The 20,769-nt window shown below is 39.8% G+C and overlaps 1 protein-coding gene across 3 annotated transcripts in view; it reads right to left on the reverse strand.

The window, feature by feature from the left end:
- Positions 1–20,769, reverse strand: part of STAB2 (stabilin 2) — a 121,944-nt gene that overhangs the window by 6,744 nt on the left and 94,431 nt on the right. For all 3 annotated transcript variants that reach the window (XM_056574537.1, XM_056574538.1, XM_056574539.1), the window contains 12 exons: positions 17,645–17,791; positions 17,446–17,502; positions 16,954–17,080; positions 14,535–14,684; positions 12,450–12,554; positions 11,555–11,662; positions 10,873–11,066; positions 10,493–10,634; positions 9,503–9,636; positions 1,854–2,019; positions 1,463–1,569; positions 1,013–1,132 (listed from right to left, as the gene is read on the reverse strand). In XM_056574537.1, the coding sequence (XP_056430512.1) occupies positions 1,013–1,132; positions 1,463–1,569; positions 1,854–2,019; positions 9,503–9,636; positions 10,493–10,634; positions 10,873–11,066; positions 11,555–11,662; positions 12,450–12,554; positions 14,535–14,684; positions 16,954–17,080; positions 17,446–17,502; positions 17,645–17,791 (1,557 nt within the window). The remainder of the gene's footprint in view (positions 1–1,012; positions 1,133–1,462; positions 1,570–1,853; positions 2,020–9,502; positions 9,637–10,492; positions 10,635–10,872; positions 11,067–11,554; positions 11,663–12,449; positions 12,555–14,534; positions 14,685–16,953; positions 17,081–17,445; positions 17,503–17,644; positions 17,792–20,769) is intronic.

A 20,769-nucleotide genomic window follows, 5' to 3' on the forward strand; every position in this document is an offset into this window, starting at 1 on the left:
CTAATTGACTCATTTTTGTTATGTAAGTCTAATTAGTTTCTTGGCAAGAAATGATAAAGCTGTCATTGTGTTAATAACTGAGAAGTTACCAATAAACTATTTCATAGGTGACAACTAAGGTGACTAACAATAATGGCCACTGTTACTGAAAATAAAAATAAAACATAATTATGCCACTGCTAATCTCTTTAATAAAGGGGTTTTCTGGGACCACATGATTGATGGCCTATTGCTGATAGACTGGGTACCTACATCTGGCACCCCCACCAATCAACGGTTCAGCATCCTGCACTACAGAATGAAGGGGAAGGGCTGCCCTGCACAGTTCATTGTATAGTGGCGCTACCGGTGAATGGGAACTGCGCAGCAGTTACCTGGTGCCACCACTATACAATGAATGGAGCAGGACTTTCAGTCCCATTCTCTGTGCAGTGCGGGGCACCGAACAGTTGATCGGCAGGGGTGTCAGCACAAAATCTGATCAACAATTGAGGGCATATTGTGTGGACAGAACATCAATCATATTATCCCAGAAAACTCCATTAGGGTACGTTTACATTTTAATAACTCGCAGCGGTTTACCCACTGCGGGAAATCTGCTGCAAGTTACATCACCTTTCACTTCAATGGGTCCGCAGGCAATCTGCATATCTGCCAATATTGCGGACTTCCCGCAGAATTATGGTAGCGTAATTCACAGGGGGTAACCGTTGAGTTATCTGCTCTTGCCATGCATCTAAATGTGCTATCCAAGATAAAGTGGTTAGTTGTCCCTGACATCTAGCACACTGCCATGTCTCCCTAAGGGGACTAGCATAATACAGACGCTTCTTTGCATCTGTATTACTCTGCAAATCCCAACCCATCTGCAGTTCTGATGACCAGAACTCATGGATGTCAGTCATAAGACCCAAAATTGAGTCAGGACTTGTCTTGTTGTCATGATACAGATGCAGAAATACATCCATATTACATCCGTTTGAACACATAACAACAATTAACAGTCACTTACCACATTTTCATTAATGCCGTCATTCCTAGGTGCAAAAAGGGTAGCTTGTATGGTTAAGTTAGTAAGATAACTGATAAATTCTTTGCCTTTTGCTGAACTATTGGAATATCGTAAGATTTCCTGTGAGAAAAGGATAAGATTATTGTGATAAATTAGTCAATCATTTTGGTACCTGCTTATAATTTATTGTTCATCCACATAACACTTCTGAAATTAGTTCCAAGGATTTCTGGGTAAATATAGACACACATCTAGTAAATGTAGGTTATTATTATCAGTATATAAAGGTTTATGAATTGGTAGACATGTTTCACATATATTAATAAAAAAACAACAGTTTGTTGTACACAGATACTACTAGCACCAGAATATCACTGTATTTATTTTTTTAATGGAAACTATTATACTTCTTATTGTACTATGACATTCTGTGCTTATTTCTTAACATACCATTACAAAACTTGAAAATTCAGGTAAAGACATGAGGACTTGGAGCAGGTTTCCATTGCAGGTGTAGCCATCTCCTATATAGCCCGGCTTGCAGGTACATTGTACATCTACAAAAAGGCAATAATATACATTTAAAGAAAACACTAAGACATTTTAATGATAGTATTATTTTATCTTTACTATGCTACCTTTAGCACTATTACTTCCCTGGATGTATGGAATATATACCTTTAACAAGAAAGCACAAGTATGTTGTATGTTCACATCAAATACATATTGTATGGCTTAATACTGAATGTAGGGCTGTACAGGTGGTACTGCTCAGGAATATAATATAAGGCAACATGACAAATCCTGTATTTACTGTATATTTTTAGAAGAAAAGAATTACCTTTAGTTCTAAAACAGAAGACATCCCATGTCTCAGACAGGTTAACGCGAACGCCATAGTCCACGATCCCTACATATCCAGATCCACAGTTAGGGCTTGAATATGCTGTTGGATATCCCAGCCTTGCTTTTTCCAGCCATCCCGTAGAACACAGATGGTAATTGGCCTAGATAAAATACATGGACTCAATTATGGAAACTATCAAACGTTTTTTTTTTAAGACTGAAAGTATTTGTCTCAATGGACTACAAAAGTGAAGAGAAAAGTAAAACTCAAAATTATGGTGGAAAATAGTTTTGTACAGCGGTGGAAGTCTAGAAGAAAGAAACATTACATGTACATTATATTAGGGAAATATGCAGATTTTTAAGCCTGCACATAAAATGGACATTTTAGACAGGGCAAGAATCAGGTTCAGAATTGCCCTGCATGTAAGGGTCTTAAAAAGTAATTCCAGTAGTATTCCAGACTCTTGGAGGCACAGTGATCAGCACTACACAAGTTCATACATCTATTCGGGGCTTGTATGGGTTAATGTCTTTTACGGCCAAGCCCCCTGTTACGGCTTAGCTGGTTTATGTATATAGTTTGGGGTGCTTAATCCCAATGAGCTTATATTGGTCAGCATACAATGTCCATGATAGAAGAATGATGGGCAGCACTCACTGCTCTTGTACAGGTAGGAGCTTCTTTTATTTTGGCGCAGACAGAAATTGTGGCAAACACGGATACAAACACGCTTCATCAGACCATGTCTCTTAGCGTACGTCACCACGTATAAATACACTTTTTTGGTGATGTACATGTTAGGCATACATGTTAAAAATACAGATATAAAGATAACAGCATTAAAAATAAACTGAGGGCATTATTATTGCTAAAGGGGTACTCCGCCCCTAGACATATCCAAAGTATAGGGGATAAGATGTCTGATCGTGGGGATCCCCACGATCTCTCCTGCAGCACCCGTGTCATCTGGTGCACAGAGCGAACTTCACTCCATGCCTGATGTCTGATGATGCAGGGGCCAGAGGTGTGGCAGTCCCATAGACGAGCCTCTGGCTCCTGCATCGCCAGTCATCCCCTATCCTTTGGATATGGGATAAGATGTCTAGGGGTGAAGTACCCCTTTAAAGGGGTTCTCCCATGGAAAACTTCTATTTTTTTTAAAATCAACTGGTGCCAGAAAGTTAAACAGATTTGTAAATTACTTCTATTAAAAAATCTTAATCAGTAATTTTTTGGGGCTGTATACTACAGAGGAAATGCTTTTCTTATTGGATTTCGCTCCTGTCACGACCATAGTGCTCTCGCTGACCTCTGCTGTCATTTTTAGGAACTGTCCAGAGTAGGAGAAAATCCCCATAGCAAACATATGCTGCTCTGGACAGTTCCTAAAATGGACAGCAGAGGTCAGCAGAGAGAATTGTGGTCATTAGAGAAGTGAAAACCAAAAAGAAAGCATGCCCCTAAAAAGTACTGGAAGCATTAAGATTTTTTAAATAGAAGTAATTTACAAATCTGTTTAACTTTCTGGCACCAGTTGATTTTAAAAAATAAATTAGTTTTCCACGGGAGTACCCCTTTAAGGTGTCTCAGCCTAGTAAACTGTCTGAAGGGTAATAGCCTTCTTGACGTGAAAGGGATGAAAACTGTTGAAATGAAACATAAAGTTTGTAACAATATTCTTCCTGAAACATAAAACTGCATGTTTAGGGCCCTCGTTCAGACAACCTACAAAATCACTGAATTGTGGCCTAGTCCCTCTCCAGACTATAAACATGTAATCTATAAATCCAAAGAGTGCCATAATATGTCTGGCAAAGATGTTTTTTGGAGACAAAATTGACTTCTTGAAAACTGTAATGAATATTTGTGCAAATGAGCATGCAACTGACATGCCCATTGACGTCCCTGATTCTTGACCGAACGATCTTTCTTGAAACGTGAATACATTGTGTGATAAGATGTAATGGAGAAAATCACAAACAAAACTAAATAACAAAGAAACTGTTGTGGAATACTTGTATACAGACTTTCCATACCTATGGATGCCAGAAGACATCCATCTGACCATGGTAAATCATATAAACTAGACAGAAGTTGATAAATGTATTTTCCCAGGAATGGCACTGAGCAGGGACTGCAATCATGAGGTTATCTTTACAGTCAAAAGTGCTGGTGTCGCTAAGTTGGGGATGGGCTTCATGTAGACAATAGTCTTTTGGACATGATCATGTTACCACCCTTGTCTGATTTTTTTTAAACACTAATTCATCTCCTTTTTTCAAAGGATCCAGTGACAAAACAGAGATTTCATCTTCATATCTTTTGCATGCAAATTCTTTAGTCACAAACATTTTGGATGAATTTAAACAAATCCATTTCAAAGTCCATGGGGTCAAACCCCTCGGTGAACAGAAAATGAAATCTTTTGTCAACACAGATATTTCCAAAGCATCTAAGGTAACATCAGTTAAATTGATCACCACACATGTATCGATCTATTGGTACTTCATGTGAATGTGCTAATTTTGCCACAACACTTTCTACATTTTGGCATCTTTCTTTAATATTCATTATATGTATTTATAAATTAATTATAAAATTAAATAAATAAGAAATCCAGGCTTTAACAATCAACTGCCGATAACACTGATTCCTGCCATTGCAATGCAATGGCAGTGATCAGTGTATTGAATCAATGACTGCATGTTATAGTTCCCTGTGTTGGCTATAATGCTGCAAAAAAAAGTGGGAAAAAAAAGTTAATAAAGATAATGTAACCCCTTCCCTAATAAAAGTTTGAATCACCCCACTTTTCCCAATAAAAAAAAAACTGTGTAAATAAAAATAAACATATGTGGTATCACCGCGTGCGTAAATGTCCAAATTATAAAAATATATCATTAATTAAACCGCACGCTCAATTGCGTACGTGCAAAAAAATTCCAAAGTCCAAAATAGCGTATTTTTGGTAACTTTTTATACCATTAAAAAATTTATAAAAGTGATCAAAAGGTCCTATCAAAACAAAATTGGTACCATTACAAGCTTCAGACCACGGCGCAAAACATGAGCCCTCATACAGCCCCGTACATGGAAAAAAAAAAAAATTATAGGGGTCAGAATAGGACAGAAGTAATACAAAATCAAACCTATATAAGTAGGGTATCATTTTGACCATATGGACCTACAGAATAAAGATAAGGTGTCATTTTTACTGAAAAATGTACTGCGTAGAAACGGAAGCCCCAAAAATTTACAAAATTGTGTTTTTTCTTCCATTTTGTCGCACAATGATTTTTCTTCCGTTTTGACGTAGATTTTGGAGTAAAATGACTGATGTCATTACAAAGTAGAATTGGTGGCACAAAAAATAAGCCATCATATGGATTTTTAGGTGCAAAATTGAAAGGGTTATGTTTTTTAAAAGGTAAGGAGGAAAAAACGAAAGTGCAAAAACTGAAAAAACGCTCGGTCCTTAAGGGGTTGAACAAATTCTTCTCCACTGTAATCACTGAGGAAAATAAAATTCCAGGAGAAATACAGTGAGATAACGTAAACTCCCTTGTACAGGTCACCAGTCTAACCCAGGAAGATGTACAGTGCCGCCTACAAAAAATCTAATTAGACAAATCACCAGGTCCAGATGGCATTCACCCCCGTGTTCTAAAGGAATTAAGTAATGTAATAGACAGACCCCAATTTTTAATATTCTGTGATTCTATAGCAACAGGGACTGTTCCACAGGACTGGCGCATAGCAAATGTGGTGCCAATATTTAAAAAGGGGTCAAAAGGTGACCCCGGGAATTATAGACCTGTTAGTTTAACCTCTGTTGTATGTAAATTGTTTGAGGGTTTTCTAAGGGATGCTATTTTGGAGTATCTTGATGAAAAATAAATGCATGACTCCATATCAGCATGGCTTTATGAGGGATCAGTCCTGTCAAACTAACCTGATCAGCTTTTATGAGGAGGTGAACTCCAGACTGGACCAGGGGGAATCGCTGGATGTCGTATATCTGGATTTTTCCAAAGCATTTCATACGGTGCTACATAAAAGGTTGGTACATAAAATGAGAAGGATGGGGCTGGGGGACAATGTGTGTTAGTAGGTAAGTAACTGGCTCAGTGATTGGAAACAGAGGGTGGTTATTAATGGTACTTATTCTGATTGGGTGACTGTTACTAGTGGGGTACCACAGGGGTCAGTCTTGGGTCCTGTCCTATTTAATATATTCATTAATGACCTTGTTAGAGGGGTTGAATAGTAAAGTAGCAATCTTTGCAGTTGATACTAAACTCTGTAAAGCGGTAAACACTATAGAGGACAGTGCACTGTTACAAATGGATCTGGATAGGTTGGAGGTTTGGGCTGGGAAGTGGCAGATGAGGATCAACACTGATAAATGTAAGGTAATGCACATGGGGAGGAAAAATCCGGCCTGGGATTATGTATTAAATGGGAGAACACTTGGGACGACTGACATGGAAATGGACTTGGGAGTCTTAGTCAATAGTAAATTTAGCTGTAGTGACCAGTGTCGGCAGCTGCTGCCAAGGCAAATAGAATCATGGGGTGCATCAATAGGGGCATAGATGCCCATGACAAGGAAATAATTCTAGCACTGTACAAATCACTAGTCAGACCACACATAGAATACTGTGCACAGTACTGGGTACCAGTGTACAAGAAAGATATAGTGGAGCTGGAGAGGGTTCAAAGACGGCAACCAGAGTAATACGGGGAATGGGAGGACTACAGTACCCAGAAAGATTATCAGAATTAGGGTTATATAGTTTAGAAAAAAGAAGGCTTAGGGGAGACCTAATAACTATGTATAAATATATCAGGGGGCAGTACAGAGATCTCTCCCATGATCTATTTATACCCAGGACTGTAGTTATAACAAGGGGCCATCAGCTGCATTTAGAGGAAAGAAGGTTTCTACACCAGCACAGATGGGGGTTCTTTACTGTAAGAGCAGTGAGACTGTGGAATTCTCTCCCGGAGGAGGTGGTCATGGTGAACTCTGTAAAAGAATTCAAAAGGGGCCTGGATGCATTTTTGGAGAATAATACCATCGCTGGTTATGTATACTAGATTTATGGGAACAGAATGTTGATCCAGGGATTCTGGAGTAGGGAAGGATACCTCTAGTATAAGGGTTTTTTTACCTTCCTCTGGATCAACTCAGTAGGGACTCAATAGGGTTATAGGTTGAACTTGATGGACTCTGCTCTCTTTTCAACCTTATGAACTATGTTACTTTGTTACTAGTGTGCCATCAGAGCGGGTGTTCAGTGCTGCGGGGGCCATAGTAACTTCAAGGAGAACTCCTCTGTCCACGAAAAATGTGGAGAGACTGACCTTTGTGAAGATGAATCAGGCATGGATCAGCCAAGACTTCCACCCCCTAATGCCTGATGCATCAGAGTAGATTGACCATGGTGCCACACCAACACTTCACAAATATGGATAGTGCTAAACATATTTTAGGTGCTGCTCCCCAGTTACAGACATTCCTCCGCATCAGACCACAAGTAAGTATTGAGGATATGCATTAGCTAAAACGTAACTTTTCTTATGATAAAATATATGTACCACAAATTTTTTTGAAATAAAACAAAAGGATAGGTGTGCAAATAACACCATGTGCCACATACACCACCAAGTATTGATGTGATGAAAAGACCTCTAAAAGGCGGAAGGGAACAATGTATGGTCCAATGTAACTGGTGGGGGTAAAAACTTCCCCTGTAAAGGCCCTATTCTTGCATTATTAATTCCCTGCTTGGAAAGTGTTACTCGCCCTAAAAAAGGCGGCCCCACACAGGAAACTCTCCCTATTTCCCCCTACAAACACTGTCATTTCTCATGGGTTTTTTAGTGGAAATAGAGAGAGTTTCTTGTGTGGGGCTGCCCTTTTTAGGGTAAGTAACCTTGCCAAGAAGGGAATTAACAGGGCGAGAGTAGGGCCATACAGGGGAAGTTTTTACCCCCACCTGCTACAATGGACAATACGTCGTTCCCTTCACGTCTTTTCGAGGAAAGTGTTACTCTTCTTAAAAAGATGGGGCCCCACACAGGAACCAAATCCCTATTTCCACCTAAAAACCCTGTGGCAGTGTTTGTAGGTGGAAATAGGGAGAGGTTCCTGTGTGGGGCCACCCTTTTTAGGACAGGTAACACTTGCAAAGAAGGGAAGTAATAATGCGAGAGTAGGGCCTTACAATGGACCATCTATTGTTCCCTTCCACCTTTTAGAGGTCTTTGCATCACATCAATACTTGGTGGTGTAGGTAGCACTTGGTGTTTTTTTGCACTCCTTTCCTTTTGTTTGATTTAAAAAAAATGTTGGGTCCATATATTTTATCCTAAGCATATTATTAAAAGTTACGTTTTACGTAATGCATATCCTCAATACTTACTTGTGCACACTAACACTTTTACAAAAGAGACCGTTTTCTTCTGCATACCTGCCTCAGCTACTATTCTGATCCTGCCACCCACCTGATGCCACACATCTGATGGCAAGTTTTCCTTTTTTCACCCACCTTCGTCACCGGGTACTGGTATTGCCACCCACCGCACCACTTTGTCACCTGGTCACTTTCAGGACTCCTGATGCTGCTGCCACCTCCAGGCTGTCTCATTCTGCCACAATATGTTCTCCTCATACTGACAGCCCCCAGGCTGTCTCATTCTGCCACCATATGTTCTCCTCATGCTGCTGCCACCTCCAGGCTGTATTATTCAACCGCAAACTCCATGCTGTGTCATTCAGCCACTATGTGGTCTCCTCATGCTGCCGCCGACTCCAGGCTGTGTCATTCAGCCACTTTATGTTCTCATGCTGTGTCATTCATCCACTATATGTTCTCCTCATGCTGCCAGCAACCCCAGGCTGTGTCATTCAGCCACTTTATGGTCTCCTCATGCTGCTGCTAACTCCAGGCTGTGTCACTCAGCCACTATGTAGTCTCCTCATGCTGCCACCACCTCCACGCTGTGTCATTCAGTCACTATATGGTCTCCTGATGCTGCCGCCACCTGAACGCTTAGTCATTCAGACAATATATGGTCTCCTCCTACTGATTCCACCTCCAGGCTCTGTCATTGTGCTGCTCTGCGACATTGATTCTAATAGCAATGCCTGTAATCTGCATGTCACACTGAATAACATTATTATTTCACTAACCCAGCACACACCCTATGCATGTTACAGCAAGGCAAAGTGTTCTACACCTCTAATGAGGCTCTCTGTAGGCCAGAAATAGCCTTTTTTTAATAGCAATTCGCTGCAGATAAATTTAGATCGAACTGAATTTTTTCGGAAAAATTGTCCAAATCAAATTTTTCAAAAATTTGCTCAGATCTGGAATGGATAGTTAATCTACTATACAGGATATTGCATTATACAGTGAATAACATTACTAGAAAGTTTATGAAACAGGTCCCTAATCCTGATATGCAATTAGAATAACTTGACCACACTTTTGTGTGCACACTTTTATTTCATTTAGTATATCTCTTTATTTGCATATGCATATTAGTATTATCTGCATATGTACTGTAAATTGTCATTAAGTAAACAGTTTAATGAGAGGTTTTAGATTCTAATAATAAGCATTATATTGTACCTTTTGAGCATAAAGCAGTTGGTTGTATGTAGCCACGGTGGCATCTTGATCTTTGCAGGCTTGGATAGCCTCACTGTAATTGTACTTATATTGGCCTTTCGGAGATCGTAAGTGAAACACTCCCACTGTAGCATCTGTAAGAATAAATGTCTGTCGTGGTAAGGCAAAAGTGAGTACTGTAGTATCATACAGTCAGTATTTACTAGATTATTTGGACACACACCAAGCAGACTTAGCACACAATGTTATTTCCGTTTTGATAACTGCTTTCCAGTTGCCCACTTTACAGTAAGAGTACTAGGACATATTTCTGAAACCCAATGTACTGTAGATGAACAACGCAGTTAGTGGCCAAGATCACAGACATTGTAGTAAAAGTTAAAGATATTTTTTTAATTCTGTATCCTAGACACATGTGCCAAGAAACTTTTATTTGGTATAAAAAAAGGCCTTTATAAATTGAGCTTAGATGTCAGGATTCATTTGAAAGACTTTTTTATTCTTTGGACTTTCTCCAAAGGTCTTTATTAAAACTTGTGTGTTGGCTTCTGTTCTACAGCCGTTGCAGTGTCATGTTATCAGTGAAGACCATCAGTGAAGCTATTCTCAGACAGGTTTGTTATCAGCCCTTCTCTCCTCTCCTGGAGAAACTTTTGAGCTGATTTATGACCATGCCAAGTTGAACTTTCATCTGGTCATAATGTTGGCTGAGGATAAGGGCTTTTCACACTAAGTTCTCGGACAGACTTCCCTTATAACAGAACACTGTAGAGGATATATGACACAAAATAAACAACATTTTTAATAAATTGAAAAGGTGTTTTTGTACTATTATAAGTACAAAACAAGAATAAAAAATGCTTTTCAAAGATGTTCATAGCCTTTGCCCTACTTTTTCATTCATAAAGTAAAAAGGAAATCCAAGTAGGACATATCCTAGAAATCAACTACAGTTGGTCACTTTTACTATAAGTTATGATAGTGACTCACCTTGAAAGTGTAAGTCAGCACATATTGCATCTGAGTGGCACTGCCCATTATCCTGCAGACATCGGTCAATGGGCAGAGTCTTTAATTCACAGTCCACACCATCACCTATGTATTGGTCCTTACATTCACATTTCCTTTTATTCTATATAATAAAGTAAAACCTTATGTAAGGGAATAAAATCATAATAAAGCATCTTAAGAAAGAAAATGTAATCTAGAACATGACTAAACCCTACTAAGGGCCCATCGTCTCCCAGCCCAAAATCAAATCATGTTTTATTTATTTTTTAACACATCATCTATGTAAGAATAAGTAAATCAGGAAGCTATTACTGTATATATTATCTTGTTTTGTTACACTATACTAAAGTATTACTTACTGGTCCAGTCATAGTGCATATAGCGTGTTCATTGCAACCACCATTATATCCATCAACACATGGGTTTATAGCCGTACAGACTTTTCCATCGCCACTGTATCCCTTCAAGCAACTGCAGGTGACTTTAACACCACTTTGTGAACACTTGGCATTTGTATCACACCCACCGTTATTTGCCTGGCAAAGATTCACCACTAGAAGAAAAGAAGAAGCGACATCCTAATATTTAATACAGGAACATTACTTATTTTGCAACATTACATGACATCGTAATTAGTAGTGAAAAGGGAGTAACAGTTCTCTAGTGAGATCCCACTAGAGAATGGTTTCTCCCTTTTCACTACAAATTTCTCTGAGGTTGTATAGGGTACACAACATTTTAACAATTCTCACCCATTCCGTTATGTCACATTGTTGAGCTACCTAATTGTTCCTACATCATAATTAGTGTCATAAAATGTCAATTGAATCTCTAATTTTTTTTTATACAGATAAGAACAATATCTGAACCATGACTAGGCTATTATGCAGTTGACATACTAGAGATAGAGGCATTGCATTAGTATCACAGAGTTGTGGTTAATGCCGATCTAGAACGTGTCCCTTGTAACAAACCACGTTCCTAGCACTATTGTTTAGGTGCTGGACATTTCTCCATATATTATGCTATGAAAGCTGTTACCTGTACACATTCTTCCATCTCCTTCATAAAACTTTTTGCATTCACAAGCATTCCCTTTCTTGCACACAGCATTACTAGAACATGGAGGCGTGCAGGCAGGTGGAGACACTAGAACAAAAGGTATTAAAGAAAGGAGTACGATGTCAATATAACCTCTATTTTGGAATGATTTCCAGTTGCATACCAAGTATCTGCAGGTTGCCAAGATAAGGCCATGTTCACATCACAATTTAGCAACACGTTCCTCATATACATTCAATGGGATGCTGATGCATACATGAACAAACAGGCATAGGCCTGTTGACTTCAATGGCCAAAACATAGTCAGCTCGTGACTACATTCAGGTAATTTATTGAATGTACCGTATGTGAATTTTGACTTAGACCTTAAAGCTCAGCAAACCAAACTTTAGAGTCCGAGTCAAAAAATGAGTTCCGAAAATGACCTGTTGTTTTTTTTTGTGACTATATAAAGAAAACAAATCTTGCAAAATTTATTTTTTACTGTAGCCCCTAGAGAAGACACATTAGGTTGATATTTTGTGCATCTCACTTGTCGGCTTTGCTGTATAGACTAGGGCAGCATTAGCAGAGACATCTGATTTTTGGTAGACTGGTATAATGACAGCATATGGCTGGTGTAGATAAAGCAGGACAGCATTTAGTAAAATAGGGAGGAAGTTTATGCTAAATCCAGGAAAGATTTTTAGTGTTTTCAGATTAGCTATAATATTTATAGCATGTGAGTCTTTTAGGCTAATGTCACACTTTCACTTTGGCCAACAAAATGATCTGGGATCTCAGCTTCCCAAACTAAGGCCCTTAATCTGAGGCAATATACAAAAAGATAATAAAACTAATAGAAAAAAAATGTTTAAAAAACCCCCCCACAAACCTAGTTTTGTTTCACAGCGTTTTCCAGTCCATCCGTTGTCACAAGTACATTGTCCGGATCCACTGATTCCTTCATCACATTGACCATTGTCTGTGCAGTCACAGGCTGAAATAAACTCCTAAATTAGTTAAATGTACCCATGACTGTCATATATAATATGGTTGAACCAGTCACATGAAAAAATATATTTCTTCATTATTGTGGTTATTTATGTGTTAATACCAACATATAACAGCACAGCAAAGCAACAAAATAGCATAGGCACAAAATGTACAGCAAAGATCTGTAGCACCACAGCCACACACCTAGGACCTAAACCCTTTCCTTTTGGATACATTATGAGCTCTAATGACCAGCGTAATATTTCCAAGGTTTTTTTTTTTTTTTGCATGTACTGTTACACATTTAACTAGTTTAACTAACTAAGTCATTTTTTGTTTTGATTTCAATAAATAGGGCATTATTATTATTATTTTACATTTTTAACAAATGGGACGTTTTTAAGTAGAACTGGCATTTTAATGTTTTTAAAAAAAAAGTAAAAATACAAATTTGCAATGTTCAAACTTTTTCTTTTAGCAACCGAGAAGGCAGAAACGGTAAAATACTACATTGCTGTAAGATCGGGCACTCTAGAGTAAAGTTCACCGGGTTCATGCTGTCTAGCATGGGTAGCATGAAACAGGTGCAGTGGGCGAGGTCACCGATCGCTATGATTCACTCTGAAATACTCAGGCTTTTCAGAGAAATTATAGTAAAAAAAAGAGGCCAGGACCACATATAAAAAGAGATGCATCACTGAAGCTCGGAGGAGCTTCATGACTACTTACCTGGGTCCTGGCAGCTGTTTTATGCTATGACTTCTCTGAAATGCCCACGCTTTCAAAGTAACTCATAGGGGGAATTTAACATTAGCGCAGATTTTTGTGTTCCCAGTTGCGGCACAAAGCTTATTCCTAGCTTCTCCCAGGCAGGGTACACATGGTAAGGTCAACTTTGTGTTGTGCTGTTCACACTGGTATGGGGCTGTGTGATGGCCATTGTTGCTATGGCACTGGGTATGTGGGGTGGCATGGGCCAGAGCTGGGAGCTAGGTCTGACAGTAGTGGGGCTGTCGGACCACTGGAGTTGTAGCGGTGATGGCTTCCATCCATGGCCACGCCATATTAAATTAGGGACCCACTTGAAAGGGTGACCGTGACGTGGCGAGTAGGCTTGTACACTTTGTATGCTAAGTACCTCATAGTAGTTTTTGTAATTGTGCTGAGAAGCAATACATCTGAATACAATGTTGTGCATGTCACATAATAAATGTACGCAAATGACAAGAAAGCCCCTGAATAGTGCAAAAAAAAAAAAAAGACTTAAAAGCTCAAACATAATGCTACATTAGCTGCTCACTGGAGTACATATGTGCAAAAATATTTAGCGTACCAACCGGTGCATCTGCTAACTACGCCCCTTGGAAGCACACAACAAGAAAAATGAGGAAGTCACCAGCGAAGACAACATATAAAAAGAAAAAATTTGATGATAATGTCAGCGCAAGTCACTGTTCTAAATAAAAACACAAGGCACACACACGTGTAACTGCATCAAAATTTAGCCTTTTTCTGGAGACTCAGGTTTACTAGTCATGGAGCCAATCTCTTGCGCTTACGGTTTCCAAATAACCTATTGGAACTTGTTGATATTTCCTGTGTGCCCAATAATAAGGGCCAAAGGTAGCCAAGCAGATGTTCTGTAAAGATGTCAGGTGGGCCCTCATAATCGTTTCCTAAGCTGGGCCCATGGAACTCCAGCCTGGTGCTATCTACACAGGGGCATAGCTATAGAGGTAGCAGAGTTAGCAGTCGCATCGGGGCCCTGGTGCCTAAGGGGGCCCCAAAGCACATCTGCCCCATAAGAGACCAGTATTATAATTGGCATATGGGGCCCTGTTGCAGATTTTGCACCGGGGCCCAAAAGCTACAAGCTACACCTCTGTATCTACAGTATGTGATTTACAGGCCTACAACATATTTCTGCCTTTACGCCACTTGACCACAATGATAACATTATTGAGAATGGTTTACATTTACGTACATTTGCAGCCTGGTCCATATCTTCCGGGCATACAGGACTCACAAGCCGTTCCATTGAATCCTTCTGTGCACGTGCATTCTCCAGTTTTAGAATAGCCATCATTACACTTCCCATGATTATTACAAGGCATTTCGGGACTCCCAGGACAGGCTGCAGATACATAAGTTTAATCACAGAAGAAGATTTATTTCCCAATTTTAAGTGCATAGGGCAGTGTTTTCCAATAAGGGTGCCTCCAGCTGTTGCAAAACTACAACTCCCAGAATGCACGGACAGCCGAAGGCTGATAGTTGTAGTTTTGCAACAGCTGAAGCAGGACGCTGTGGCAGGACTCAGGAGGACCCCCGGACAGGCAGGGGGAGAGAAGCGGGTGGCAGCGGTGGCCTATGGCACCGAAAAAGCCGCTGCAGTTCATTGATTTAAAGCGCCCCGCTTTAAATCAATGATCAGCAGCGGTGTCGCGGGGGGATGAATAGCCGATAATTTATACTGGAATATCGGTATAAGTTATCGGCTATCGGCCCTAACCTCCACAGATTATCGGTATCGGCCCTAAAAAAACAATATCGGTCGATCCCTAGTTAGGAGTTTGGATTTTGGCTAGTCAGGTTCAGTGGGGCTAATCCACATCCAGATTATGGAATCAGCACCAATTTCCCTTCAAGGATTTCTTTTATTCTACATTTGCATGTAAAAAATCTGACCCATAGAACTACGGTGCAGATTCCCATTGAGAATGCAGAGATTGTCAGATTCAAATAGACACATCTGACTAAGGCAAGGAATACACGTTGCAGATATAATGCAGATTTTCTGCATCAGAAAATGTGCCAAAGACAGAAGTTGATCCAACTGGAAGGGTAAATATAAAGGAAAGTGTTATGCTGAAGAAAATCTGCAGTGTATCTGCAACATGTGTTCCTACCCTAAGAAAAAAAAATGTAGGCATACCCTTAAAAAGGAAAAGAAACTTAAAGGACAAGTATAATGTAAAAAAAAAAAAAAAAAAAACTCCCCGCGATCTCCTGTTTAGATCCCTGGTTCTCCTATACAGCGGCACATTACGACCCACGCCCGAAGCGGGGACCACCACAACCCCTCCATATAGCTCTATGGGAGAGCCGTTCGGCAATCATGGTGGCCCCTGCTTCGGGTGGGGGTCATGACGTGCCGCTGTATAGGAGAGCCTGGGCTCTAAACAGGAGATCGTTTTATGGGGATATATATATATATATATATATATATATATATTATTTTTTTTTATTTTTTTATATGATACTTGTCCTTTAAGTCAGGCCTGAGTTCTTTATGTCACTTTTGTAGCCTAAGGTGCCTTGATTCTAACAGCATATTCACTTATATTACTATTATTTTACTAATTGGTTAACATCCTGTATTTTTACCTGAATAGTCAGATGGGTGGGAACTTTATTGCAAAATGAAATGTAAATGGATGGTAGGCACAGGGGGTGTGACTGGGAGGCTGTGGTTAATAAATCATGTTCAGGGGGATATCATTGTAAAGCGTAAATTTAAACCCTGTGTCTATAATTTACACTCTATTTAGCAATAATGAGGGACATTAATAAAGACTGCAGTGAGTTTAAAACTTATTTAGAGCACAAATGTTGTGAAGAAAGTGTCAGACGTGCCCCAAATTTATCAAATGACGGACAAACTTTGATAAATTGAATCCTCATAGAACTGTTCTACCTCATTCTGTTTGTGTCGCAGAGAAGTGACGGACGTGCGACAATTGTATCAAATGTCACACAACCTTAATACAATTGTCGCATATAGCCATTTCCTAAGTTCTATAGGACAGGTTGACCTGCCCTGTGATAACTTCTAAATCTGGCCTGTGCGACATTTGTACGACATTTATACAACATTTCACAAAAAGTTGCACATGATAAATCAGTGACCACTGCACAATGTGCTCTAAATAAGAACACTTCATGGTAATGACATGTAAACTTTCTAAATGTCTCATGGTGCCAGCTTGAGACTTTTCGTGCAACAAAATTAGACGAAAAAAGCAGTGTAATGGTTTGATAAATTCCCCTCAATGTTCCCATCCATTTGACTCTTTAGTGAAAAGTTCAGATAGGTAACCAAATAGTTAAACCCCTACATTTTGGTATCTAGGGAACGTAGCAAGAAAGTAAAAACACCATTAGAAGTAGAGCACCCAAGGCTACAAAGTGTTCTGTACAAGAACATATTATTTTTTTTGGACTGGCCATTGGTCCGCTTTAAATGTACACACTGGTATGACAATGTCAAGTACACAGTAACTTATTTAGGATATATTATCAAACTGGTATCAGTAGCTAAATTGCTGGGGAAAACTGACATACATGTTTTGAGACGACAGAAAGGATGGCAATAGTGATAAGTAAAATGTTACATTACGGACCTTGGCAATCTCTCCCAAAGTAGCCTTTGCAGCACTGGGACATCCAAAGCACCATGGTGCACTCCTGGCGACAGCCCTCTATAACTCTCCTGGAGGTAACTTCATACTGGCACTTTGTCTTTTGGCTCTGTGTGACAGATTGTTATTATACATGGAGTTCTACATCTTTCTGAAGCAGTCTGTGGGCATTTGTCAGCTTTAACTTAAATCCTACTGCTTCAATTCGCTCTGTGAATTTACACTTGTTTACAAATGGACTGTCCTTACTACCTAATCACACAAGTAAATGTTCAGAAACATAACTGCACATATGCTGTGACATACTCTTGACTACCATGAAAATTCCAGCATATAGACTGTTCTTTCCCATTTTTTTTCTATTTTCCTATTTTATTATAATAGAGTACAGTTTCCATTCCGGCTACTAAGCCTAATAACAAGCTGATGCTTCTGTAGAGAAAACCTTCCAGATCTCACTGCATTTTATTTTACCTTCGGTTTGCTTCCTGCAGGACACTTCGGAACGTTAAAACACAGTCCACAATCTCCCTGTTGAAGATTAATATTAATGCTCTTACTATACATCATTGTACATGCAGCCTGCAGTATTTGCTATATTACTATATTATTACTTCAACACATTTGCGTTTCTTAATACCAAACCTGAAAATCAATAAGAAGAGAAACTTACCATCATATCAAAAGTTACCAAAGAGTCACATCGACCCCCTAAAGTAGATGGAGCAAGCAGGCAGTCAATGCCGTATACCAATCCTCCATTGAAAGTAAGCTGCCTCTGGATAATTCGGCACTGTCTGTTATCCAGAAGAATGTCTCCCTAGACAAAAAGGGTATTACAGTGTTAACTTTATATAGGCGATAGGAGAATAAGGTGCTTTCAATTTGATTATAGAATAGAAATATGAAACACTAATGATACACGTTAGTTAATAAAACAAATATATTCCATCAATAAAATCAATTTCATAGTGTTTTCTAAAACTCTTGGAGGGGTATATATGAAAAGTGGAGGAGGTGCACAACTTTTTACTCCATTAATTCACGTGTTGAAAACTGTGTACCTGCACCAAATGTATTACATGGCACAGGGCATGTGATAAATCTGGTGCTGATCACATTTTTCAACGACTTTGCGACTTTTAACCCGTTCAACAAAATGTTTGACTTTTTAATTATGCTGTCCACAGCCAGTTTCTAAGGCATGTTAGGACTGGTGTAGAATTGCGCCTAAATAAGAGTAGTTGCGCCAAAATATGCGACAAACTGAAAGGTCGCAAATCATAAATTCCTGACCACTGCATGATTGCAACTGAAATCACGACTTCCAATGTCACTTTGTAAAAAATGTTCTATTTGGTTTGTCGCAACTGCACCAAAAATAGAGACAAACTACAGCCAAAATAATGGAGTAAAAGGTTTGATACATATTCTCCTTGATTCCTACAATTACGGTACAAAATTGACAGGGTTTGATAAATCTGCCCCTAGTGAGTTTGTTTAGGATTAGAAAAAGGTTCTATTTTTGTCCAGAAATCGCACCATTCCTAAGTATGATATTGTTCACACTACGCAGAATCTGCACAGAGTATCTGCAAGGAACTCTGTGCACATTCCACCTTGCAACGCCCTTCCATTAATTTTAATGCGATTTCCATGGGTTGTTCAATCTTCCAGCTGAATCCACAAGAGAAGTCCTGTTCGGCAATGGGAAAATTGCCACAGACAAATTAGCAGATTCCAAATAATTTTGAAAGATACAAATTCACTGAGAAATTAAAGGGGTATTCCAGTATTTTTTTTTATTTGACTACGCTACAGGGGCTGTAAAGTTAGTGTAGTTCATAATATAGTGTCTGTACCTGTGTGTGATGGTTTTCTCACAATTCTTCTGTGATTTTACCCCCACTATTTATTTTTACCAGCATACAAAATGACTGTTGTCTCGGATTTTTTCCCAGCTTGCAATGCGGCCGAGACTAGACTCACTAGTCAGCTGATGACAGGGAGCCTGTCTGCTTCAATGGGTGGAGCGATCGCTTGGTGGGGTAGAGATCTATCTGCAACTAATGCAACAGCTGTAGGCACCCTGATTGAAAACCACAGGTCTTTTGTTTCAATGGGTGGGGTGGCTGATGTGTGGGAGGGAGGAAAATGGAATTGTCAAACAGGAAATACTAGTTCACAAAAAGCTAGCCACAGTATTATGGTAATCTCACAACATAGCCATTTAGCACCAAGACAAGCGCAGATCCTTCCTAAGCATGTCCATTACTGTCTGCCAGGTACGTACAAAAATCACCTTACGGTGGATAACCCCTTTAATCTACTGGCTAGATTTTCTCAGTGTGAACATACCCACAGTGTCCCATCACCTTAGTAGTAAGCACAAGGTACTGCAGCGTTTCCCTGCTGCAGTATCTTAGACCGATACTACAAATATTACAGCCATGCCAGGTACTGTATGAGCAGAAATTAACATTGAAGATTCAGGGCTTGCATGAGTGCCCCACCAGTCAGACAACTGACTGGTGGGGTTCTAAGAGTTGGATCCCCTCAATCTAATATTAATGGCCATGGGATAGGGTTACAGGGTCAGGTAGCAAGACTGTACATCCACCTGTATTGAGCTGGATAAATGGTGTGACTGAATGTATTTGTATAATGCTGTCCGCTGTTGTATGTGTATGATGCTGTCTCCTGCCAGCCCAGTAAGCCAGATAGCTGCCACCAATGTTCACACAGAGACACAAAGTGCTCTGTGCTCGTGCTGCGGCCCCGGCTGGGTATGTAAGTGACTGCATCTCAGTGATCCTCCCAGCCTGGGCCTCTGCACTGCTATGCACATGGGGGTAAGTGCACTGCAGAGCATTGCACCCTAGTGTCTTCTACCAACCCTAGGGTGCAATGCTCTGTAGTCTGCACATACCCTCACCTGTATAGGAATGTACATACACACACACACACATACACTGCTATACACATGGGGTATGTGCAGACTGCAGAGCATTGCACCCTAGTGTCTGTACATTCCTATGTTGGCGGGATTGGACAAACATTTTAGCGGGAGTGGGCGGGACTGGACAAACATTTTAGCAGGAGCGGGTGGGATTGGACAAACATTTTAGCAGGAGTGGGTGGGATTGGACAAACATTTTAGCGGGAGAAGGCGGGATTGGACACAAATGTTGCAGGAGTGGAGCAAACACCCAACAGGACTGGGCGGGATTGCATTGGTCAAAAAAATCATCGGAAGCGGGCGGGATTGAAAAACCAGTCCCACGCAGGGCTCTACTTGAGTGTGTATCTGCAGAGCCAGAGACAGTTCTGTTTAGATTATATAACAGTAACCCTTTTGGAGGACTCACCTCCCTCAGGGGATAAATAACCCCATGAGTTGGGCTCCACTAAAAAAAAATTTATTGGTATACTTTAAAATATTACTGCTTGTGGTGAAAGAAACAACGAGTAATATTTTAAAGGATACCAATAAAACATTTTTTTTAGTGGAGCCCAACTCATAGGGTTCTTTATCCCCCAAGGGAGGTTAGTCCTCCCAAAGGGTTACTGTTATATAAAAAATGCCCTGGGATCCATATAGGATTATTTGATTTAAGTTCTGTTTAGATGACCACCAGCTGACCACCTCCACCAAACAACTGATTTTGACAGCAGAACAGCTATCTATGGGATACTAAAAGTCTGTCAGTCTTTCAGCCTCTCTGACTCATAAAGGATGGTCCAGGATGGGGGATAAACCTCTATGACGTTCATTTCCCTTAAAGGAAAACAGTCACC

The sequence above is a fragment of the Hyla sarda genome, chromosome 4 (genome assembly GCF_029499605.1).
Source record: "Hyla sarda isolate aHylSar1 chromosome 4, aHylSar1.hap1, whole genome shotgun sequence".
Lineage (NCBI taxonomy): Eukaryota > Metazoa > Chordata > Amphibia > Anura > Hylidae > Hyla > Hyla sarda.